The sequence below is a fragment of the Nannospalax galili genome, unplaced genomic scaffold (genome assembly GCF_000622305.1).
Source record: "Nannospalax galili isolate Female #2095 unplaced genomic scaffold, S.galili_v1.0 scaffold799, whole genome shotgun sequence".
NCBI classification, from domain to species: domain Eukaryota; kingdom Metazoa; phylum Chordata; class Mammalia; order Rodentia; family Spalacidae; genus Nannospalax; species Nannospalax galili.
In genome coordinates this window covers 734,821-754,781 of record NW_008343085.1, presented here as the reverse complement: position 1 = coordinate 754,781, position 19,961 = coordinate 734,821, and the positions used below count along the sequence as shown (strand labels likewise).

The following is a 19,961-nucleotide window of genomic DNA, read 5'->3' as shown; positions in this document are numbered from 1 at the left end:
GGAATTTCCACAGTTAAAATAAGCCTTGGCAAGTGGTGATCTGTGGGACCAACATCTTGGTACCCTAGCCGTCTTGTAAATACTTGCCTAGGACTGAGTAAGAGACAGACTTAGATAGGCCCCTCTGGATGAGCAGGTCCATGCAGCGGCCATATTTCCTGGCGAAAGGCAGTGTGAGCTGCAAGGAAACACCTGTCTTATCCCTGATTTCTAGGCCAGTCGCCTGTACCAGCTCTATGTGGGGCTCCCTATCTTGGAGAAAGCCCCATTATAGGTAACTGTTGTTACTCTAGGGCTCAGTTTATTCCCAAAGTATCTCACACAGCTCTGGCTACCAGAGAACTGAGCACAAGACCAGACAGTCAAAAGTGTGCTCCCTGCTACTGATCTCCACTTTTTACCATGTAAGCTGACTTTACCTTTATAAGCAACAGACTAACCAGAGACCTACTAGTAATTGAGTAGTCATGTTTAAGGTAAATAGCATTATAATACTGCACTTGGTTATTAAAATGCCAGATTACTGAACCAGGTGTGGTGGCGCATGCCTTTAATCCCAGCACTTGGGAGGTAGAGGCAGGCGGGTCTCTGAGATTGAGGCCAGCCTGGTCTACATACTGAGTTCCAGGCCAGCTGTGCCTACAGAGAGACCCTGTCTCAAAAAGACCAAAAAACAAAAACAAAAGAAAATGCCAGATTACTAAGAAATTAGGTAAATCTTTCCATGTAATTCTGAAGTTATTTTAAGAAATCAGAAAATTAAAACCCTGATCATGCCTGACAGGTCTACAAAATGAGTTCAAGATCAGCTTGGGCAATTTATCTAGACCCTGTCTCTCAAATTTAAAACAAGAGGGTGGCTGATAGAGTACTTGCCTGGTTGCATGATGCCTAGGATTCAATCCCCAGTACTACAAAAGCAAAACAAAAAACAGGAAAAATCTAAACCTTGCTCATTCCTTTGCCCTTATTAAACTTTTTTTCCTTACAAAAAATGCTCTTTAAAAAATTCTGTAGGGATTAGAGAGATGGCTCAGTGTTTAAGAGCACTGACTGCTCTTGCACAGGACTCAGGTCTGATTCCCAGTACCCACATGGCAGCTAACAACCATCCATAACTCCAGTTCTAGGGGAATCTGATGCCCTCTTCTGACCTCCTCGGGCATTGCATGACATGGGTGCACTTAACACACATACAGACAATACATCGTACACATGAAATAAAAATGTTTTTAGAAAATGCTTTAAAGTGTCAGGCATGGTGGCACACATCTTTAATCCCAGCACTTGGGAGGCAGAGTCCCAGCACTTGGGAGGCAGAAACAGGTGAATCTTTGTGAGCCCAAGGCCAGCCTGGTCTACATAGTGAGTTCCAGGCCAGCTGGGGCTACAGGGAGACCCTGTCTCAAAGAGACCCCCCCCAAAAAAAAGTACTCTAAAGAGGACTGGGCATGGTTCATGGTGGAATATACCTTTAATCCCAGCACTTGGGAGGTGGAGGAGGCAGGCAGATAACTGAGATCGAGGCCAGCCTAAGATAGACTACATAGTAAGTTCAAGGCCCAGGCCAGCCAGGGCTAAAAAGAGCCTGTATGAAAAAAGGCTCTAAAGGAACTTAAACATAGAAATGATGACATTATAGCTAAGTAGGGGACCTGGGTGTCAGTGATCATAAAGGCCTAACTCTCATGTTCATAGGCTTGGGTTGGTATATGCTTTCTCTAGTATAGATAGGATTGTTAGTGATGAGGGCGTGATTGGTATCATTGGAGGAAAACTATAAAAACCAATTACCTAAATGTTGCTTTTTTTTTTTTTCGTCTTTTTGAGACAGGGTCTCCCTGTAGCCCCAGCTGGCCTGGAACTTCCTATGTAGATCAGGCTGGCTTCGTACTCTCAGAGATCTGCCTGCCTCTGCCTCCTAAGTGCTGGGATTAAAGGTTTGCATCACACCTGGCTGACTGTTGCTTTTAAATGAGTCTGGATTAGTTAATCTTATCCATCTTCCTCCTTGAGATGGATCAGTGGCTTAACTGGCTGCCTAGCTTTCTGGACAACACTGGCCTGGCCCTCGTACAGCAAGAGACAGTATTCATATGAACCATTCACAGAATTGCCATTCCCCACATGTGCAAGTGGGCTGCCTTACCTCTACCCAGCTGTACAGATGCTCCTGGGTGTGCCGGTCATCCTTGAAGCCAGTGATGGCCAACAAATCTACCACAAACTGCTTGGGGCTGATGTTCAGGGTCTGCCAGGAGAGCCTGCAGTCAGGCAGGGCCGTGGACAACTTCCAGCCCCTCAGTGACGTGAAAGCAGAGACTTCTCTGGGCCTAAACTCACAGGGGTCTAGGAAAGACACTTAAGTCTTGATCCAGATGAAACTGCCTGCCTTCTTGTCCCTGCCCTTCCAGCCACCCTTCTGTCCCCGACTTCCTCCCCTTGTCTTCTTTGTTACTTATTGCAGGGCCTAGGGGATACATGGAGAGGATACAGGGTACCAGGGCTTGGGGCCTGTCATACATACCCACAGCCGGTAGGCCAGGGACACCACCTTGGCTGTGATAGCTTTGGGATCCTTTTGCCTGATGGAATCCAGGATGATGTCTGTCAGGAAATGGTGGCATTTCTTTGCATAAAACATCTCTTCCCAAGACAGAGAGAAACTCAGGAAAGTCACCTCTGTGAAGGAGGTAGAGTAGATAGGGCTATAGCTGTCCACAGAGCCTTAGAGACAGCTACTAGGGAATGGAGAAGTGTAGAGCTCCCAAGGGACACTCTGAAGTACCCTGGGTGTGGACTCTGCATCTTCACAAGCAAGTACAGGGCTAGACGTGACTCCAAAGCCTCACCTCGAGGTTGGGGCCTGGCTGTGAGTAGTGTATGCCTGAGGTGGTCCATCTGGGTGGTGTAGATGATGCTGTCTTCAAAGAACATGCAGGAGCCATCACTACCCACCACAGGAGGATGAGTCACTTTCAGGATGGCCCCTGGGTTGTCCATCCCATTAGCATTAGGCAGAGGCTGCTCAGGGGCAGGATTTTCTGTGAAAACAGGAGGGGGCTCTTCTTAGGCTGAGAGCTCAAACAGAAGAGTCGACTGGTGACCAATCAGTACATTCAGTCACTCCAAATTTTCAGAGATTTTCAGCTTCTTAGAAGTGCTAACTGGGCTGATAGGGGCCTATCCTGGTCTTTCCTCTTTGCTCTAGCATTATTGCAAGCCAAATTCTGAGTTTCAGAACTCCATAAAGAACTCCAAATTCCTCTGTTAAATTAAGACTAGCATCAAATATGGCTAGTAAAAACCTAGTAGAGGACCTGGAGTCTATAAACGATAAAACGAATGGAGATTTCTGGGCTGGCCTTTCATGTTTCCTTACCCTGGAAGAATAGATGTTTGTCACTCCAAAGTGTGAAAGGCCAACTTATGACTCACAGAGTCCAAAATGGCCTCTCTAAGTAGGGCCTGAGTCACAAGAAGAGACGGTCACAGAGTACCATAGGAAGTAGTTTAAGAGAAGAGAGGAAATAGCCTAACATGGCAGTTCTCAGGACACTTCCTCAGGCTACCTCCCCAGTGCTGGCCATAAACTGTCTTTAGCCAATCCCTATAGGCCCTCATGGATGGGCCTTGGTGTCTCACAGACCATGTGTGCCTTTTCTAAAGATCTGTTTTCTCTCATTGGCCTACCACAATAGGGGCCCACCCTTTTGCTTGTAGCAAAGCTAGAAACTGGCCTCCCTTGGCCCCTCCATGTTCCTCCCCTGCCCCAGTACTCAGCTTCTTTTATCAGCCTGGAATACACCATGCCGCTGATATGATGCCTCTGTCCCGGAACAAGCTTTTGAAGCACACTGATTATCTGCTTCTCTTTAAAAATCTTTCAGGGGCTACCCATCCCTATTAAGGTCAGAACAGAGCACCACATTCTGAACTTGGCCCTTAAGACCTGGCCTATGTCTTCTCTTATAAGACTTAGGTCAAGAATGGTGTAGGACTTACCTCTCTCCTTAGGCCTCTGCTTGCCCCGGTCCTTCAGGGTGACGGCTCTTTTTGAGGGCAAGTATGGCTTAAAGGTTGGCTCTGGGCCCTTGTCTTTCACTCCAGGTCTAGCCCCGGTCTGCAGACCTATATCCTTCTCTGAGGCTATGGAGTGAGCTTTCCAGGCAGCAGCTGAGGTGCCAGGCTGGGAAGCAGCCTCACTTCCTGAGGGGACATGCAAGGTAGCATCCTCCAAGCAGCTGCTTTGGGAGGCAGTCAGTGGCTGGAATTCCCATTGCTTACAGTTGACCATATCCCATTCCCTCACCAAAGAGATGAGTTTTTGCATGGGGTTAACAGGAGTGTTTTTGGTTTCAGATTTCTGTGTGAGGTTTATTGTGGTACACTTCTTCTTGGGAGGACTCTCAGAGTGACCTCCCCAATGTCTGGGGTTGGCACACAAGCCAGAGCAGTGTGAGTGTGTGCTGGGATTGCCCCCCTTCTTGGCATTTTGGCATAGGGAGACCTGAATGGTCCGAGTGTACTGTTCAGCCTCTTCTACCTGGCTGGACCTGACCAGATTCTCTTTGGCCTTATTCCATGGAGTCCTGTCACTGCAGTCTTGGAAGTCCACAGGTATGCAGGCTGTGGTCTGGAGAGGGAGGGGCACAATAGCTATGGGCCTGCTGTACATTGTTGTCAAAGTCTCCCTAAGACCTAATAAGCTGGACTTTAAGACTTAACCTGCTTACCCAGAACAAACTTACCCTGCCATGGATCACCACTTAGGTTTTAAACCTAGTCTGAGAGGGGGGTGGTACCAGCTTAAGTGACTTATATACTCCAACAGGAGAGATTTTCAACATCCCAGGCCATAAGTGGCCAGCACATCCCTGTGCCTCCTTCAAGGTTCAAAAATCAGCTCTTATACTAGTAATTCATGTAGGCCCTGCTCTTTCACTTTACCAGCTCCCCCACTCCCCATCCCAGTAGCTGGGCATATTTCCTGAGCCCTGTACTAGTGGTCTTTAAGGACAATACCAACCAAAGACAAGTGGGGCTTACTTCCTTGGCATCTCTACTGAACTCTACTATCGACTGTGTCCCTTCAGTTACCACATGCAGCTTCCTACTGGGAAAAGCTTCCTCATTCTCAGATTCTTTCTCCTGAGTCCATAGCCTACAGAGATGAAGAGGGATTGGTTAGTGAGAAGAAGCTTCCTTCAGCCCATCAACTAATTGGTCAGCTCTGCCTACTGGCTGGGAGTTAATGGCAGTGGAGGAAAAGGGGCCCTTTAAAAGGTTTTGGTTTTCCTAGGACACTGGGTAATCGTGAGCACCCTCCCCCTCTCACACACACTCAAAAGAGAATAAGTCCCACAACTATAGAGGGAATAAGTCCCACCAGCAGGTAGGAAGATTTCTAAGAGGAATACATAACGGTCCAGGGTCCAAACATGGACTCCTGAGTGAAATTTCCTTACTTGTATGCCTCACATTGTGCAAGGGCTTTGGAGAGGGATGGAATATGATATTCTTCCACCTCCTGGCAGAAAAGAGGCCATTCCCTGCAAATGACAAGGAGATAGCAGGCTGTAGAGGGGAAGGACACAAGCGCCTAGAGAAGCTGCCTTGGACATGAATGCCCATGTTAAAAAGAATAGAACCTCCTCCCAGAAGGCTGAAAACTCATGTTTTCTTTGTCTCTGAAGGAATCAGCCTCAGTGGTTTCATTATATGATTTTCTTGCTTTGCTTACTTAAATTCAGATGGTAAGAACAGTTTTCCAAGTCTCAGGAAGTTGAGAATGTGTCGGAACATTTGGCCATCACCATGGATGAGCAAGGTCTGGCCGTAGGTGATCCAGTATACTCTCTGAGGGTTGGACAGCAGTTCTGGATACTGGGGGGGATTTGACACCAGAATCAGTTCCAAAGTCTAGGTTTTTGGTAAGAGTCATAGTCACCTCAACTCATTTTCATGACCACCTTCAAACAGATGTTTTGGGATTTCTGTCTTCCTCTACATAGGCCACAGGGAACCACAGTGGGGAGCAGAGAAGCTAAGGAGAAGTACATCACCTCTGCATCAACTTTTGGTAGCTCTTATACTCATTCCCAGGCAATTGGAACCCCACTCTATCTCATTCTTGGTCCAGACCCCTTAGGAGTGACCTCTATCCACATTCTTGAGGCCTTCCTAGCATGCTGCCCATTCCATTCCACTCACAGAATCAGAGCACTCTCAGCAGGGGAGCTGGGAAAAGGTTCTTATTCTAAGCAGTGCTAGAGACTGTGTGAGGGTCAGGTGACAAGTCCCAAAGAAGTTCAGGTGGGGAAGGCAAAGTGGGAGGAAAATAGCTGAGGTCAGCAGTACCTTCATCAGGGTCTGCAGGGTGGTTGCATACCAGTGGCTACCAACATAAACCTTGATGATCTGTTGGGGTGAGTATATGGTGATCTCTGCTGACCACTCATCTGTGGAAACCAAATGAGAGGGAAGACATATGACCAGAAAGAATATTGGCAGGACACTTTAGTCAATAGTGTTTGGTAAGTTTCCATATCCTAATCAATCATATTGTGTTGCCTATCTGAGAAGCAGAAACCTTTGACACCAGCCTGCCCTGCTGCTCACATAAAGCTTCCAAGAGAATGAGATGGCCTTGGAATGGCAGCTTTGAGAATCAGCTGGTGACTTGGGTTGGAGGAGAAGTTCCCTGGAATTCTAACTCCAAGGGCTCTGTTCCTTCACTTGGCTCACCTCCTTCAAGTAAGCTAGACTGCTGCTCCTGTCCACCCCAACTGCTAGCTCCCTCTGCTCTCGGGCTGGTAATGTCCTGGGTATGTAGCTTTTCATATGCCCACTCAGGATGGAACTAGGAGTTTCTCTGTATAGAATTAAACTGTGAAAAAAGCCAAGTGTGGTTGTACATGCCTTTAATCCCAGCACTGGGAAGGCAGAGGCAGGCAGATCTCTCTGAGTTCAAGGCCAGCCCGGTCTACAAGTGAGTTCCAGGCCATCAGGGGCTACAGGGAGACCCTGTCTCAAAAAGACCAAAAAAAAAAGTGAATTCTGGAAGGTGGAGACTACATCCATTACATCTATTCCTGTCTTGATATATGGTAGGTGCTCAGTGAACATTGAATGTTGTTGAATAATAGTAATATAGCTTAAACTTTGCCTAAAAGCTTGGTAATAAGAGTTTATTAACTGGTGAAAAATAACATTGGATTTGGACTCATTGAAACCCTAGTTTCAACATTCTACAATTTGAGCAGTTTTTCTCCCTTTGTCCCTGCACCATTCTAAATGGATTTATGGATCATTTCCCCCTGACTAGCTGTGAGAAACAAATGACACAGCTTGGGTTGACTCCTGGGGCCAAGGCAGACCTGCCCTTGGGGATCTGTACAGCCAAGACTTGGCAGCAGCAGTGTCTATAACACTGAGATGAACTGTGGACGTGAAGGCAAGAAAGGGACACGTAACACAGATGTCGTCCTAACTTTCCATCATCTTCCATCTAGAGTTCCTGGCCCTCCTTTCCTCTCTAGTCCATAGACCCTCCCTTGATGCTAATTTCAAGCCCAGAAAATTTCCCGATTTACTGAGCACATCCATGGGTGGCAAAGTCCTCGGCTCCAGATGAGTCTTCAGAGCCACTTTCATTGGCTCATAGGTGATGTCCCTCTTGTCCAGGAAGGCACAGAGCTCGTATACCTCAGAAATGGTCTCAGTCAGGGGCAGTCGGCAAGTCCCCAGCCAGTTCCTGCCCAGAGGAAAGCCCGTTTTGAAGCATCTTAGTAATTGAACACCTAAGGAGTCCAGCCTGTAAACTTCCTATGACTAGGCCATCTTGCCATCGCACTGTATCAAACCTGGCACTGATAGCACAATTACCTTGGTTTAACCTGGTGATACCTTGAAGGAGAGTAAGCCTAGACATACGTGTACCACTTTGGAACTGAGCTCAACCTATTTCAGCAAAGCCAACCAAAACAACTCATCTCAAGCCTTGAGATCCAATCTCAAATTTCAGAAGTTAGGCAAGGCTCAGCTACTTCCTGTCTCCTTATATAAATATGTGCCTGAGACTTTTATGGTATGGCAGCCTACTATGGCTTTACAAACATCCTTTGTACACCCTAAATAGAGGCTAAGGTATGAACACCAATCCTCTAGCCCAACTCTCCCCACCCCAAGGCACTTGTATTTGCCTTCTGCAGCATTATAAGTAGACACATCTGGGAGAGATAAATGATGGTATACATCTAAGGGTTCCAAAATGACACAACTAGGGTAAAGCATGTTCATGGTCCCCTTCCCCAGGGAATCAGGAAAACCAACTCCTACCTTTAGTTTTGGTACTATGAATTTTATATCCCTAAAAGAGTGAGTGTTCCACTTTTCTGAGTGCCAGTTTAACCTTCTGTGGAATAGTAGTATAATCCATGCCCTGAAATTAATATGGACATTTTGAGACCATCCCTCAAGGTAAGGAGACAGGGATTATGTCCTCCAGAAAGCCTGTCCTGCCTTGTTTCTCAGGAGCTCACTCTGGGCTCTGGAAAGCCTCCATCTAAGGCTGTAGAGAACATTTGTAAATAAAGGGGTCTGCTAGGGGTAGCCAGCACTCTGTAGCCTGGTCACCTCAGTTATAGCACAGGAGAATGGATGGCAGAAAACAGAGCTATGAAGCAGCCTGAACCTTTAAGCCATGAGGACTTTTGTAACTTGGCCCCATTCTGATTCTCAGAAGCACAAACCTGGTGGTGGTAAAGGAGGTAAAAAGGGAGCTGCAAAGATACTTTTTCCCCTTGGCTCATGGGAAAGGCTTGAGGTTTGTTTCTTGAGAAGAGAAGATCTCAGTCTGATGGAACGAAGTGGTTCCCTGAGAGGGACTGAGACTTACTTGACATGCTGGAAGAGGACCCCATTCCCTGTGATATATAGTCTGCTTCCATCCAGTGTGCTCTCAATGCGAAGCTGTCCCAGTGCAGAGTCTGGATACTTGACGAGGAGACCCAGTGCCATTATGTACAGTGGTTTCATAGACTCCAGACTGGCTGCACGCCCCCCCTTTCCAGGACTTGTGGGAGGACAGGAGGTCCGGGAGCAGCCACCTATGTTGGGGAAAAAGAGATGACTCCTAGTCATCTTTGGACATCCCTGAACTGGAGCTGTGGGTCTCAATTCTCCTGTTACTCCAGTTAGGACTTAAGTGGCCTGGAGGGAAGTTGTTTGTTTCTACAGTCCAAATCTGGATCATCTTTTTTTTTTTTGAAATAGGGTCTCACTATGTGGCCCTGGCCTGGAATTCACTATGTCGAACTCACAGAGATCTACCTGCCTCTGCCAAAATCTGGATCATCTTAACAGTATAATTTTGTGTATACTCAGTTTAGAGGTCAAAACTAGGGAGGTGAGGTGGGTGTGGGCTACATCCTTCTGGAATATCACTAACATCTGAATTTCAGGAATCTGAATATAGAAGCCATCTAGCCTCAACCTCCGCAGAACCATGCATTAGTTTCAAGCTCTCTCCTAACTATCCAAGGTCAAGATCAGCAACCACAGCTCAGAACCCAAGACCACAGGCTTTCCAGGGTTCTTCACCTCCTGGGCAGGATTTTCTCCAAGTAGTCTGTTCAGGTTGATGGATCATGGTACTTGTTCTCCTGGAGTAGGCTCAGAGTATAATACACAGAGCTTGTCAGACTCTGCTCAAGTGACAGCATTGGACCAGATGTCAAGCTGCCATGAGATTTTCAAACTATTATTTTTTTTAAGATTTTTATTTCTTTTATTTTTATGTGTATGAATATATTGTCTGCATGCATGTAAGCGTACATGTGTCATGTAATGTCTGCAGGGACAGAGAAAGCATCGAATTCTCCTGGAACTGGAGTTATGGACAGTTGTTAGCTGTCATGTGGGAACCAAACCTGGTTCCTCTGCAAGAGCAGTCAGTGCTCTTAACCACGGAGCCATCTCTCTAGCCCCTCAAATTATTTTTTGAGACAGGGCTTCACTAGGTATCCCAGGCTATCCTTGAACTTGTGATCCTCTTGCTTCAGCCTCCCGAGTGCTGGGGTTATAGGTGTGTGCTGGGGTTACAGGTATGTGCTGGGGTTACAGGTGTGTGCTGGGGCTACAGGTGTGTCCTCCTCCTGAGGAATTTTCATGGTTCATCTCCAATCTTAAGAGCAACCAGACTGGGTTCTGAGCCCCACCTGACTTTGTGGTTTAGGGCAAGGTACTTAGTACCTGTAACTGCTTGTGAGGAGCAAGTATCTGCGACACTCCTACCCATCTCACAACATCCATGCTTTCTGCAGACCAGAAGCTTTGGGGAGGGGCTGAACTCAGACTCCCATAAGTGAACTATAAGGCCCTGGAACAGGTTCCTGAGACCTGCTGCAGGATGCTACTCCCTCATATAGGAAGGGATTTCTAATGGCCGGGAAAAGGCTGAGCCTTAATTCCCATGAGACAAACAAGCAAGCCAAACTTCACATGTGTGAGGCAGTTCCTTGCTTAAAAAATTTTTTTTGGCAGCTCTGTTATTTGAAAAGTTCCTACCCAATTCTTAGAAGGCTAGCTGGGTACCCCCTGAGGGAGCTAGCCTCCTAAAACACACACAGTAGCTTCTGTGGATATGCAGGAGCTGGTGAATGAGCTGATGAAAGACAAATCAAAACTGTGAAGGAGAAACAGCTGGAATGAGGCAAAGCCAGGAGCATGAAGGTCTGGCCTGGACAGGGGTCAGGAACAGGCAGAAACAGGCACAAAAGTCAGTGGATGTGAAATGGGGAGACAAGGGAAATGGGGGGTGTGGGAAACAGTACTGGTAGAAAATATGCCCAAACATATCCTACCCTTTTTAGTTGTGTGTAGAAGAGGAAAGTTGGGAGTTGCAGGTGGTTACCCACAGCAGGACAGACCACATCTGCAGTGGAAGCATGCCCTCAGGCCCAGTCTCCTCAGGGCATTCCAACTGGTTTCCCACCCAGGCTGAGCTCCTCCTGCTCCCAGCCAAGCAGGACTCCCTTTGGCCCTGGCTGTGGTTGGGGTGCTGAGCAGAAAGGGCATAAAAGGTTTTAGGTTGAATTCCTCATCTTAGATCCTAAGTCACCCTACCACCTACTTCTCTTGCCGTCACCCAAAGCCTAAAGTGACTGTGGGAGGGAAAATGTTGGCTCTTGGTGTCTCTAGCTCAAGCCCAATCTGTTCCAGAATATCAAAGGGAAGCCAAGCTCCTGGGCAACATACCCATATTCATCCGGTACAACTGTACAGCTTCTGTAAGCTCACAGATTTCCAGGATTTCTACTTCAGCTTCCAATACATCGATGTTGGAGAAATTATCAGGTAGTAAAATCTTGTGTGAGCGGAGAAAATTCACTTGAAAAACAAGGGAAATGACATGAGTTAACAAAGCTGGTCCTGACAATTGCAGGTTCAGGTTTTAGCAGCCTTCTGGTGCTTCATCTCATGCTAGGCTCTTCTTGATCTGAAGTAATTGATAAATGTACCTCACTAGATTAGCTTGAGGCCATGGTTTTCCAAGGTGAAAGACCTCAAATTACTTTGTTTTCCTGTGTGAGTCCATGGGTGTCATCTCCCATGGCCTGCCCTGGAGCTCCCAAGCCAGGCCCCCTTTGTGAACACAATGAAGAAACTTACCCTGAGAGTCTCACCCAAGAGCAGGTCATTCCAAAGGAGGGAGTTGTTTGGGGGGGTGGGGGCTGGCAGAGCCCAGGCAAACAGGTGGCACTTCCAATTTGTCCCTACTGGATTGCAGTGTGAGAGCCAGAGATGGGACCAATGCTAAGGCCCTGAGTGAATCAACTTGGAAATTTAGAAGCATATCACAAACACCTTGCTAGGTGCCTTTGAATCTGAATGGCTGAGATCTCGAGTATTTGGGTCCATAGCATAACTTGGTGTTTACTGCCCTGTCCATTTAGATGTTTATTTACTACTATGATTGTCTAGACAGCAGTAGTAGCTTAGAATCAGAGAGGCCATTCAGTTTACAGCCTCAACAGAGCCTGTTCTGGGGCTGTGGGAGAAGGGAGGTTATGGCAGGATGAGACATCACATCCCTCCTTAACTCAAGCTGACCATTCTACATTATTCTGGGGAAATTGTCATCACTCACCTCTTTTTCTTGCACTCCAAGCAAGAGCAGGTAGGATCATTCTCTGAAACAATGCTATTTCCTTGCTATATGGTGGGAGGAGCTGAGGCCTGGAGCCCAGCTAGAGGCATAAGGGGAGGAGGGATAAGAAGAGATGCTGACCAGCAGAATCCAGCTCACTTCTCTTCCTTTTGCATCAGCTCCTGTGTCTTTTGACACTACCTTAGGGATTTTCAGTGCCATTTTATTTTATTTTATTTTATTTTATTTTATTTTATTTTATTATTTTTTGGTCTTTTTGAGACAGGGTGTCCCTGTAGCCCCAGCTGGCCTGAAACTCACTTTGTAGACCAGGGTGGCCTTGAACTCACAGAGATCCACCTGCCTCTGCCTCCTGAGTGCTGGGGCTAAAGGCATGTACAACCACACCCGGCCTTCAGTGCCCTTTTATACCTAAGCCATCCCCAAAGAAATAGGGACTAAAGTAGCTCTGAGCTAAGTGTCTGATGCTTGACTCGGCCTGCCTCTGAGAAGACTAATCATGCTTCTACCACCTCTGTTCAGAGCAGCTCCTCAGGCCACAAGCACTAAATGGGCCTTAATGTGTGCTACTATGGGTGTGGAAAGGGATAGGTGGCCACCCCTGGACAGAGCCATCACCAATGAAGCGGAACTCGCTGCACTCGCACTCGATCAGGGCCACAGTCTCCACTAGCCACAGCAGGTTATCTTCAGTCACTAGGCTTGGATATTTGGCCACCAGGTCCAGGGGCAGGAAGCAGTAGTGTACTTCCTCTTCTGTGTCTAACAGTGGTGTGTCCATGAGTCCCAGGGGTGCCTTATCATGCAGACCTGGAAGAGAATGAACAAGAGAGATTGCCACCTCTCTGAGGCCAGGGCTCTCACTAACCCAGGAACCCTAGAAGAAGCTGGAGGAGCTACCCAGGGACTGCCCCTTTCTCTCTTCCCAGATGTATACTTAAAGTTAAGGAGTGTTGTGGGGAACTGGGCATGAAAAATCTGTCTTTTCTACAGACAGTGAAGGGCACTGAAGGATGTAACATTTTGTTTTGTTATTTTTCTTTTTTTATGTGACATTTTGGCTAATGTATCTAGAGTCACTAAGTTCATTTATCCATGTCCTTTCTAATTGATCAAACCAACTACTAGATGCAAAAGATGGTTTTGACTCCTCTGGAAGCTCAAAACCTACAATCATGAACTGTTTTGATGTTCCAACATAGACCAGCCTATACTGTAAGAGATTTAGAAACCAGAGATCACTCAGGGGCATTCCTTGTGTGGTGGCTGGAGGTAACTTGAAAGGATGATGGAGCCCCTCACTTCTAGGAGGGAGTGAATGACAGCTTAGCCTTGGCCTAAATGAAGCTTGTATGCAGAGGAATGGCATGAGCAGGGTGCTGATTTCCAGTAGGGCAAGCAGCATGGCGAGGACAGGTGACAAGGTCAAAGGAGATGACTAAGAGGTAGTGAAGTCATGCAGAACTAGCTCAGAGTTGAAGGTACCTTCTGGGTGGAAGTTACTTCTGTTAGAGTCAGGAGGGAGGAAGATGGTGTGGGCTTCATAGTGTGGGCCTACCCCTGACTATACCTGTGAAGGCTGGACTTTTTATTGGAAATTCTGAGGGTTTGCTGATACATTTCCACGTTCGCCAGTAGTTCAGAGATGCTCTCTCAGCAACAGGAATGTCTGCAGGCCGCACGCGGAGGTGGTGCTTCCCTTCCTTCAGATTATCTAGAGTCTGTTAGATCAAGAAGATGGCCGCCTGGAAAATCTGAACCTGGTAACTACCATTTTTACACTAGACATGCAGAAAAGCAGTATGTGACTCACTTTGGGAAGGCATTTTAAAATCAATCACAAAATGTAAAACTTTAGGGCATTCTAAATTCAAAACCCCAATGATTATTTGGCATTCTAATATTCAAAATCCCAGTGATTATTTCTCTTCTGTTTTTTGTTTTGTTTTGTTTGTTTTTGTTTTTTGCCTTTTTGAGACAGCGTCTCCCTGTAGCCACAGCTGGCCTGGATTCACTATGGAGAGCAAGCTGGCCTCCAACTCACAGAGATCCACCTGTCTCTGCCTCCCAAGTGCTGGGACTAAAGGCATGTTGCCACCATGCCTGGCTTTTCTGAATTTTAAAGGATTTTTTTTTTTTGTCTCCTAAATGTTAAATAACAGGAATTTTTCTTTTTAAAAAAATCTATGGAAAGGGAAAAGAAAAAAAAAAACTATGGAATATTTTCTTTTTGTTTTTGTTTTTTGAGACTGGGTGTCATGTAGCTCACACTCACTGTATAGCCAAGGACGGCCTTGAATCCTTGATCTTCACCTCCTGAACTCTGGATTATATGTGTTCCCCACCATGCCTGGCTACAGAATAATTCCTATTTAATAGTTTGAAACAAAGCTTTCTAGTATTATTTAATAATGCAAAACTCTGTTGTGGTTTACTCATTATTTGCATAAAAAAAATAATGTCCTTGTTGCACAAGCATCAGGACCTCAGTTTGGATTCCTAGAGCCCACATAAAAGCCAGGCATGACAGCATGTGCCTATAATCTCAATACTGGGAAGGCAGACACAGGCAGATCCCAGTACCTCACTGGTCAGCCAGTCCAGATGAATCAGATATTTAGATAGTGAGAGACCCTATCTAAAAATAATAATAATAATACTAAGCCAAGCGTGATGGCACACACCTTTAATCCCAGCACTTGGGAGGCAGAGGCAGGCAGATCTCTGTGATCAAGGCCAGCCTGGTCTACATAGTGATCAAGGTCAGCTGGGACTACAGGGGGACCCTGTCTCAAACACCAAAGTAGGGGCTGGAGAGATAGCTCCACAGTTAAGAGCACTGAGTACTCTTGCAGAGGACCTGGGTTTGATTCCCAACACCCACATGGCAGCTATGAACTGTACTTAACTCCAATTTCAGGGGAATCCAATACCCTCTTCTGACTTCCGTGGCATTGCACGACATGGGTGCACTCACATACATGCAGGCAGTACACTCATACACAAAAAATAAAATATATTAAAAAAATAACAACAGCCAGGTGTGGTGCACGCCTTTAATCCCAGCACTCCAGAGGCAGAGGCAGTTGGATCTCTGAGTTCAAGGCCAGCCTGGTCTACATAGTGAGTTCCAGGACAGCTGGGGCTATAGGGAGACCCTGTCTCAAAAAGACCAAAAAAACAAAACAAAACAAAAAAAAAAACCAAAAAAAAAAAAACCAACAACAATGTGGAGAGCAATTGAGAGTGACACTGGCCTCTGGCCTCCACTGGTACCCTCACATATGTGCATGTGTAGCCACCTCTACACACACACACACACACACACACACACACACACACACACACAAAGACATGGAAGCCAACAGTTTACATATTCTAAGATTCGCCATCAGTTACAAACTTTATGGATATCCAGGAACTCTTGTACTCTTTGCACATCATTAAAATGGACCCTCTGGGGCTGGAGAGATGGCTCAGTGCTTAAGAGCACTTACTATTCTTGCAGAGCAGGTTCGGTTCCCAGCACCCACATTAGGCAGCTCACAATTGCCTTTAACTCCAGGTCCAGGGAATCCAGTGCTCTCCTCTGGCCTCAAGGGCACCTGCATGTACATGATATGATGCACATAAACTCATCTAGGCACACACATACACATAAATTTTAAAATTTTTTTTTTTTTTTTTTTTTTTTTGCCGGACATGGTGGCTCAGGCCTTTAATCTCAGCACTTGGGAGGCAGAGGCAGGCAGATCTCTGTGAGTTCAACGCCAGCCTGGTGAGAGCTAGGCTAGCTGGGGCTACAGCCCTGTCTCAAAAAAAGACCAAAAAAAATTTTTTTAAGAGACCCCAGCTTTCTGGTTCTTTTGGGTTAGATATGCACACAGCCTTTGCTTCTGTGTCAGACTGTCAGCTCTCCTGAGGGGGTAAATCAAGAACAGAAAGATTTCTGTATGAGCAAGGAGTTGTCATCAGGTAAAGAGGAATCACAATGAGGTTCCAGGATGGTGACTGAAAGCTTAGAACAGAGTCTGAATTATAAGTAGGCAAACATATTGAATCAAGATGAAGGACAACAACCTGACAGTATTTGTTCTGAGAAATAGGACACAAGAAGGAAAATGGCAACCGTGTCCAGGAAGGACAGAGCAGGGCCAGGTCATGATGTATATTCATCTATGTGCCTCTGTCCCTTGAATGTGATATTGTTTGGGTATGCAGAGATTGAAGATGAATTGAGAACAGTAACCTGGGGAGGGGGGAAGGGCTATTTTCTTTATTTTTTGAAGAAAGATCCTGACTCTGAAGCTTCAAGTGACGCTGTGGAAATCTGAAATGAGGGGATGTCATGAAGACAGCTTTTCTTTTTCTGAGGAAAAAAAATAGGCATGGGCTGCAGGACTGTTTATTTATTTGGTCTTTTTGAGACAGGGTTTCTCTGTAGCCCCAGCTAGCCTGGAACTCACTATGTAGACCAGGCTGGCCTCGAATTCAGAGATCCGCCTGCCTCTACCTCCCAAGTGCTGGGGATTAAAGGTGTGGGACACCACGTCCGGCTGCAGGACTATTTAAAATATCTCATTTACAGTATAAAGTTCAAAGGTAGATTTAAAAAAAAAAAAAAAAGCCAGAGAGCTGAGGACCCTGAAAGCTGGCTGAAGAGTTTTGAGTTGTTTCCTGGTTAAATTGAAACCCTTGAGGAATTTAAATTGGGGGCTGTTACCTGAATGTTGTTCACACCCTCTCCACCCAGATAGCCAGCAATCCCTGGATTCCATCTCCTGCCTCTCCATTTTCTCTCCTTTCCCATCCCCAGACTCTCTCTACATAGTGACCTTTGAAATACACCAAAGACTCCAAATCACTCCCCATCTTAAAAAGTCAGTGCTTATTGCCTGGGGGATCAAGTCAAAAATTTCCTTACATGGCAAGCAACATTGTGTACCTATGAACAGCATAAAGGCCTTGAACTTGAACAGACCTGGATTTGAATTTTGACTCTGTCCCTAAGACCTAACACTTTTTATCCAGTCACATTTACCCTGAACCCTTCTACTGTCCTGTGCCCACAAAGTACGCTCCTCAATGTTATCCTCCTCTTTTTTTGTGGCATTAGTACTTGAATCTAGGGTCTCATATAATAGGCAAGCCCCCACAACTGAGCTATATCCCCAGCCCCACCTACTCCTTCTTCACTTAAAACATTAAATATATTTTTTATTTTGATTTTTTTAAAAAATATTTTTGTTATTTTACGTGTATATCGCCTACATATATGTAAGTGCACCTGTACCATGTAATGCCCAAGGAGGTCAGAAGAGGGTGTCAGATCTCCTAGAACTGGAATTATAGTTGTTAGCTGCCATGTGAGTCTTGGGAACCAAACTTTGGTCCTTTGTAAGAGCAGCTGGTGCTCTTAACTGCTGAGCTATCTCTCCAGCCCCACTTTTATTATATGTGTATTCGTGTATTGCCTGCATGTATGTAAGTGCACTCATGTATGCAATGTCCACAGAGGCCAGAAGAGCATGTCTGATTTCCTGGAACTGGAGTTACAGATGGTTGTTAGCTGCCATGTAGGTGCTGGGAACTGAACCCAGGTTCTCTGCAAGAACAACTGCTGCTCTTAACCACTGAGCCATTTCTCCAGCCCTAAAAAAAGTTCATATTTATTCGCTTTTCTTGTATGCGTGTTTATGTGTGTGCCTGTGCATGTATGTCTGTAGATGTGTGCACACACATGCCATAGCATGCATGTGGAAGTCAGAGGACAACTCACCAGAATTGGTTCTCCCTTTCTACCACATGGGATTTGGAATCAAACTCAGGTTGTTAGGTTAGGCAACAAGTGCCTTTATCTGCTCAGCCATCTTGTGGACTCCCACTTTTGAAAAAACAATTTTTTTGAGACAAGGTCTTCCTATAGCCCTAGCTGTCCTGGAACTCCCTATTTAGACCAGGCTGGCCTCAATCTCACAGAGATCCATCCCCCTGCCTCTGCCTCCCAAGTGCTAGGATTAAAGGCATGCACTACCACGCCTGGCACTTTGGAAAACATTTTGGGACACAGTCTCACAAAAGCCCAGGCTTGAACTTGTGATCCTCCTGCCTCAACTTCCCAAGTAGCTATTACCAGGCCTGGTTATTATCATTCTTTTTTCCTCACAGGAATTGCAACCCAGAAAGAGGGAGCAGATTCAGTGTGCTAAGTGGAGATGCTAGACATGGAGCTTAGGACCTGAGAGTTCAACTTTTTTTTTTTTTTGGTCTTTTTGAGACAGGGTCTCCCTGTAGCCCCAGCTGTCGTTCAACTTTTTAACTACTGTTTTCTGCACACTTCTGGCAGGCTTCTGGGTTGGATTCAGGCCTGTTCTCCCACTTGTCACACAACCACTCCAAATTTCATGCAAGCACTCAAAGACAAGCACTTTATTGACAGCTATCTCTTCAGTTCCCCCACTTCACTTCCGCTGTTCCTTCTGCCCAGAAAACTCCTCTCCCCACTTTTCTGGCTGCAGAACCTTGTGCCTGCCCCAGCCAGAGCTAGCCATCCTCCTCTTTGTTGCCACAAACACCTGCACACTTCTCTCTGCAGGCTTCTGGGTTGGATCAGGCCTGTTCTTTTCTCTATCCCCAAGTGCCTGGCAGATGGGCTGGGTTCATGCATCCCATCTTCTAGTCTAGAAGCCAACAAAGAGGAAGTACTCAGAATTGTATTATGTCAAAGACTACATGAAAGTGTAGGGAGTCTTTTAGAAAGAAAAAGAGACACAAAAGGAGCTGACAGAGAAGTGAACTGCACTCATAAGTTGAAGATGATGTTGAATCTCCAAAACTATAGGCAGAGTCAACACACAGAGCCCATAAGCTTCAAAGAGCAATGAAGATAACAAGTAGAACTTGGAACCTGGAAGCCAGAGAGAAGACTGGGAGAGGGACTGGGATGACTGGGGAGAGGGACTAGGATGAATAAGGATAGAGAAAGAGGATGGTAGGAAGAAAGGACTCAGACTGGTGGTGAACAGAAAGACCAAGCAGTAGAGAAAACAGTGAAAGAGGGGGGCCCTGGGCATGACAGCAGAGCACCTAAGTCCATTCTAAGATGACTGCTTAGTATTCACAGCAGCTTGATCATGCCACCTTCAGATCCAAACCCCAAGTTCCATCTCAGTGGAGAAAACCAGTGGTACTGTTGAGCAACTCTAAATTGGCCACATGTGAAGGGGCCGCTGAAGAGGAAGGAAATTCTTGTCCAGGACAACAACCTTCTTGAGGCTGTTCCAGTATTCCCTATTTGGAAGTATTGTTTGATATGGGGTGTGTCCTCTGGGGTCGGTCAGTGATGACAGTCAACTACCTTAAGAGGAAGTATGTTAATCGAGGGAAGAAAGGTCTATCTCCATTTCCTACTGTTTCCATTAAACTGTGAGCAGCTCCATTTTCCCCCAAGAAAGGAAAGTTTGCCACATCTTTTAAAAAAGAGAATAAGTCTACAAAGCAAATAAATCTCCAAAAAATTGCAGTCACTTCCAGTGAGGTCATGTCGAATGCTAACTGAAGGGGTCGGGTTTGCAACTAGGCCCAGGAGCTTCAACAAGGCTATTTTCTGAATTCTGTCAGCGAGTTCTTGTTCTGACTTCTAAAAGTGTTGAGTCCTCTGCCCATAGGAAGGCATTCAGATGCTTTAAGAAACCACAAAAATGACCCCAAAGAAAAGTAGCTAAAAGTCAAAATGTCCTTGGGCCTCTTAGCAACATACTCTGTTCCAAAGGCCAAAAATGTCAAAAGT

The 19,961-nt window shown here is 46.0% G+C and overlaps 1 protein-coding gene across 1 annotated transcript in view; it reads right to left on the bottom strand.

The window, feature by feature from the left end:
• Window positions 1-58: 58 nt before the first annotated feature.
• The window catches only part of Kctd19 (potassium channel tetramerization domain containing 19), a 50,262-nt gene continuing 30,359 nt past the window's right edge, over window positions 59-19,961 (bottom strand). The window contains exons 3-17 of the mRNA XM_008839093.2: window positions 13,743-13,893; window positions 12,791-12,982; window positions 11,260-11,391; window positions 10,997-11,062; window positions 8,900-9,110; window positions 7,596-7,756; window positions 6,361-6,461; window positions 5,744-5,886; window positions 5,469-5,552; window positions 5,050-5,164; window positions 4,006-4,636; window positions 2,853-3,044; window positions 2,528-2,682; window positions 2,150-2,251; window positions 59-178 (exon numbers count right to left, since the gene is read on the bottom strand). Coding sequence (XP_008837315.1) covers window positions 65-178; window positions 2,150-2,251; window positions 2,528-2,682; window positions 2,853-3,044; window positions 4,006-4,636; window positions 5,050-5,164; window positions 5,469-5,552; window positions 5,744-5,886; window positions 6,361-6,461; window positions 7,596-7,756; window positions 8,900-9,110; window positions 10,997-11,062; window positions 11,260-11,391; window positions 12,791-12,982; window positions 13,743-13,893 — 2,550 coding nt within the window. The 3' untranslated portion in view covers window positions 59-64. The remainder of the gene's footprint in view (window positions 179-2,149; window positions 2,252-2,527; window positions 2,683-2,852; window positions 3,045-4,005; window positions 4,637-5,049; window positions 5,165-5,468; window positions 5,553-5,743; window positions 5,887-6,360; window positions 6,462-7,595; window positions 7,757-8,899; window positions 9,111-10,996; window positions 11,063-11,259; window positions 11,392-12,790; window positions 12,983-13,742; window positions 13,894-19,961) is intronic.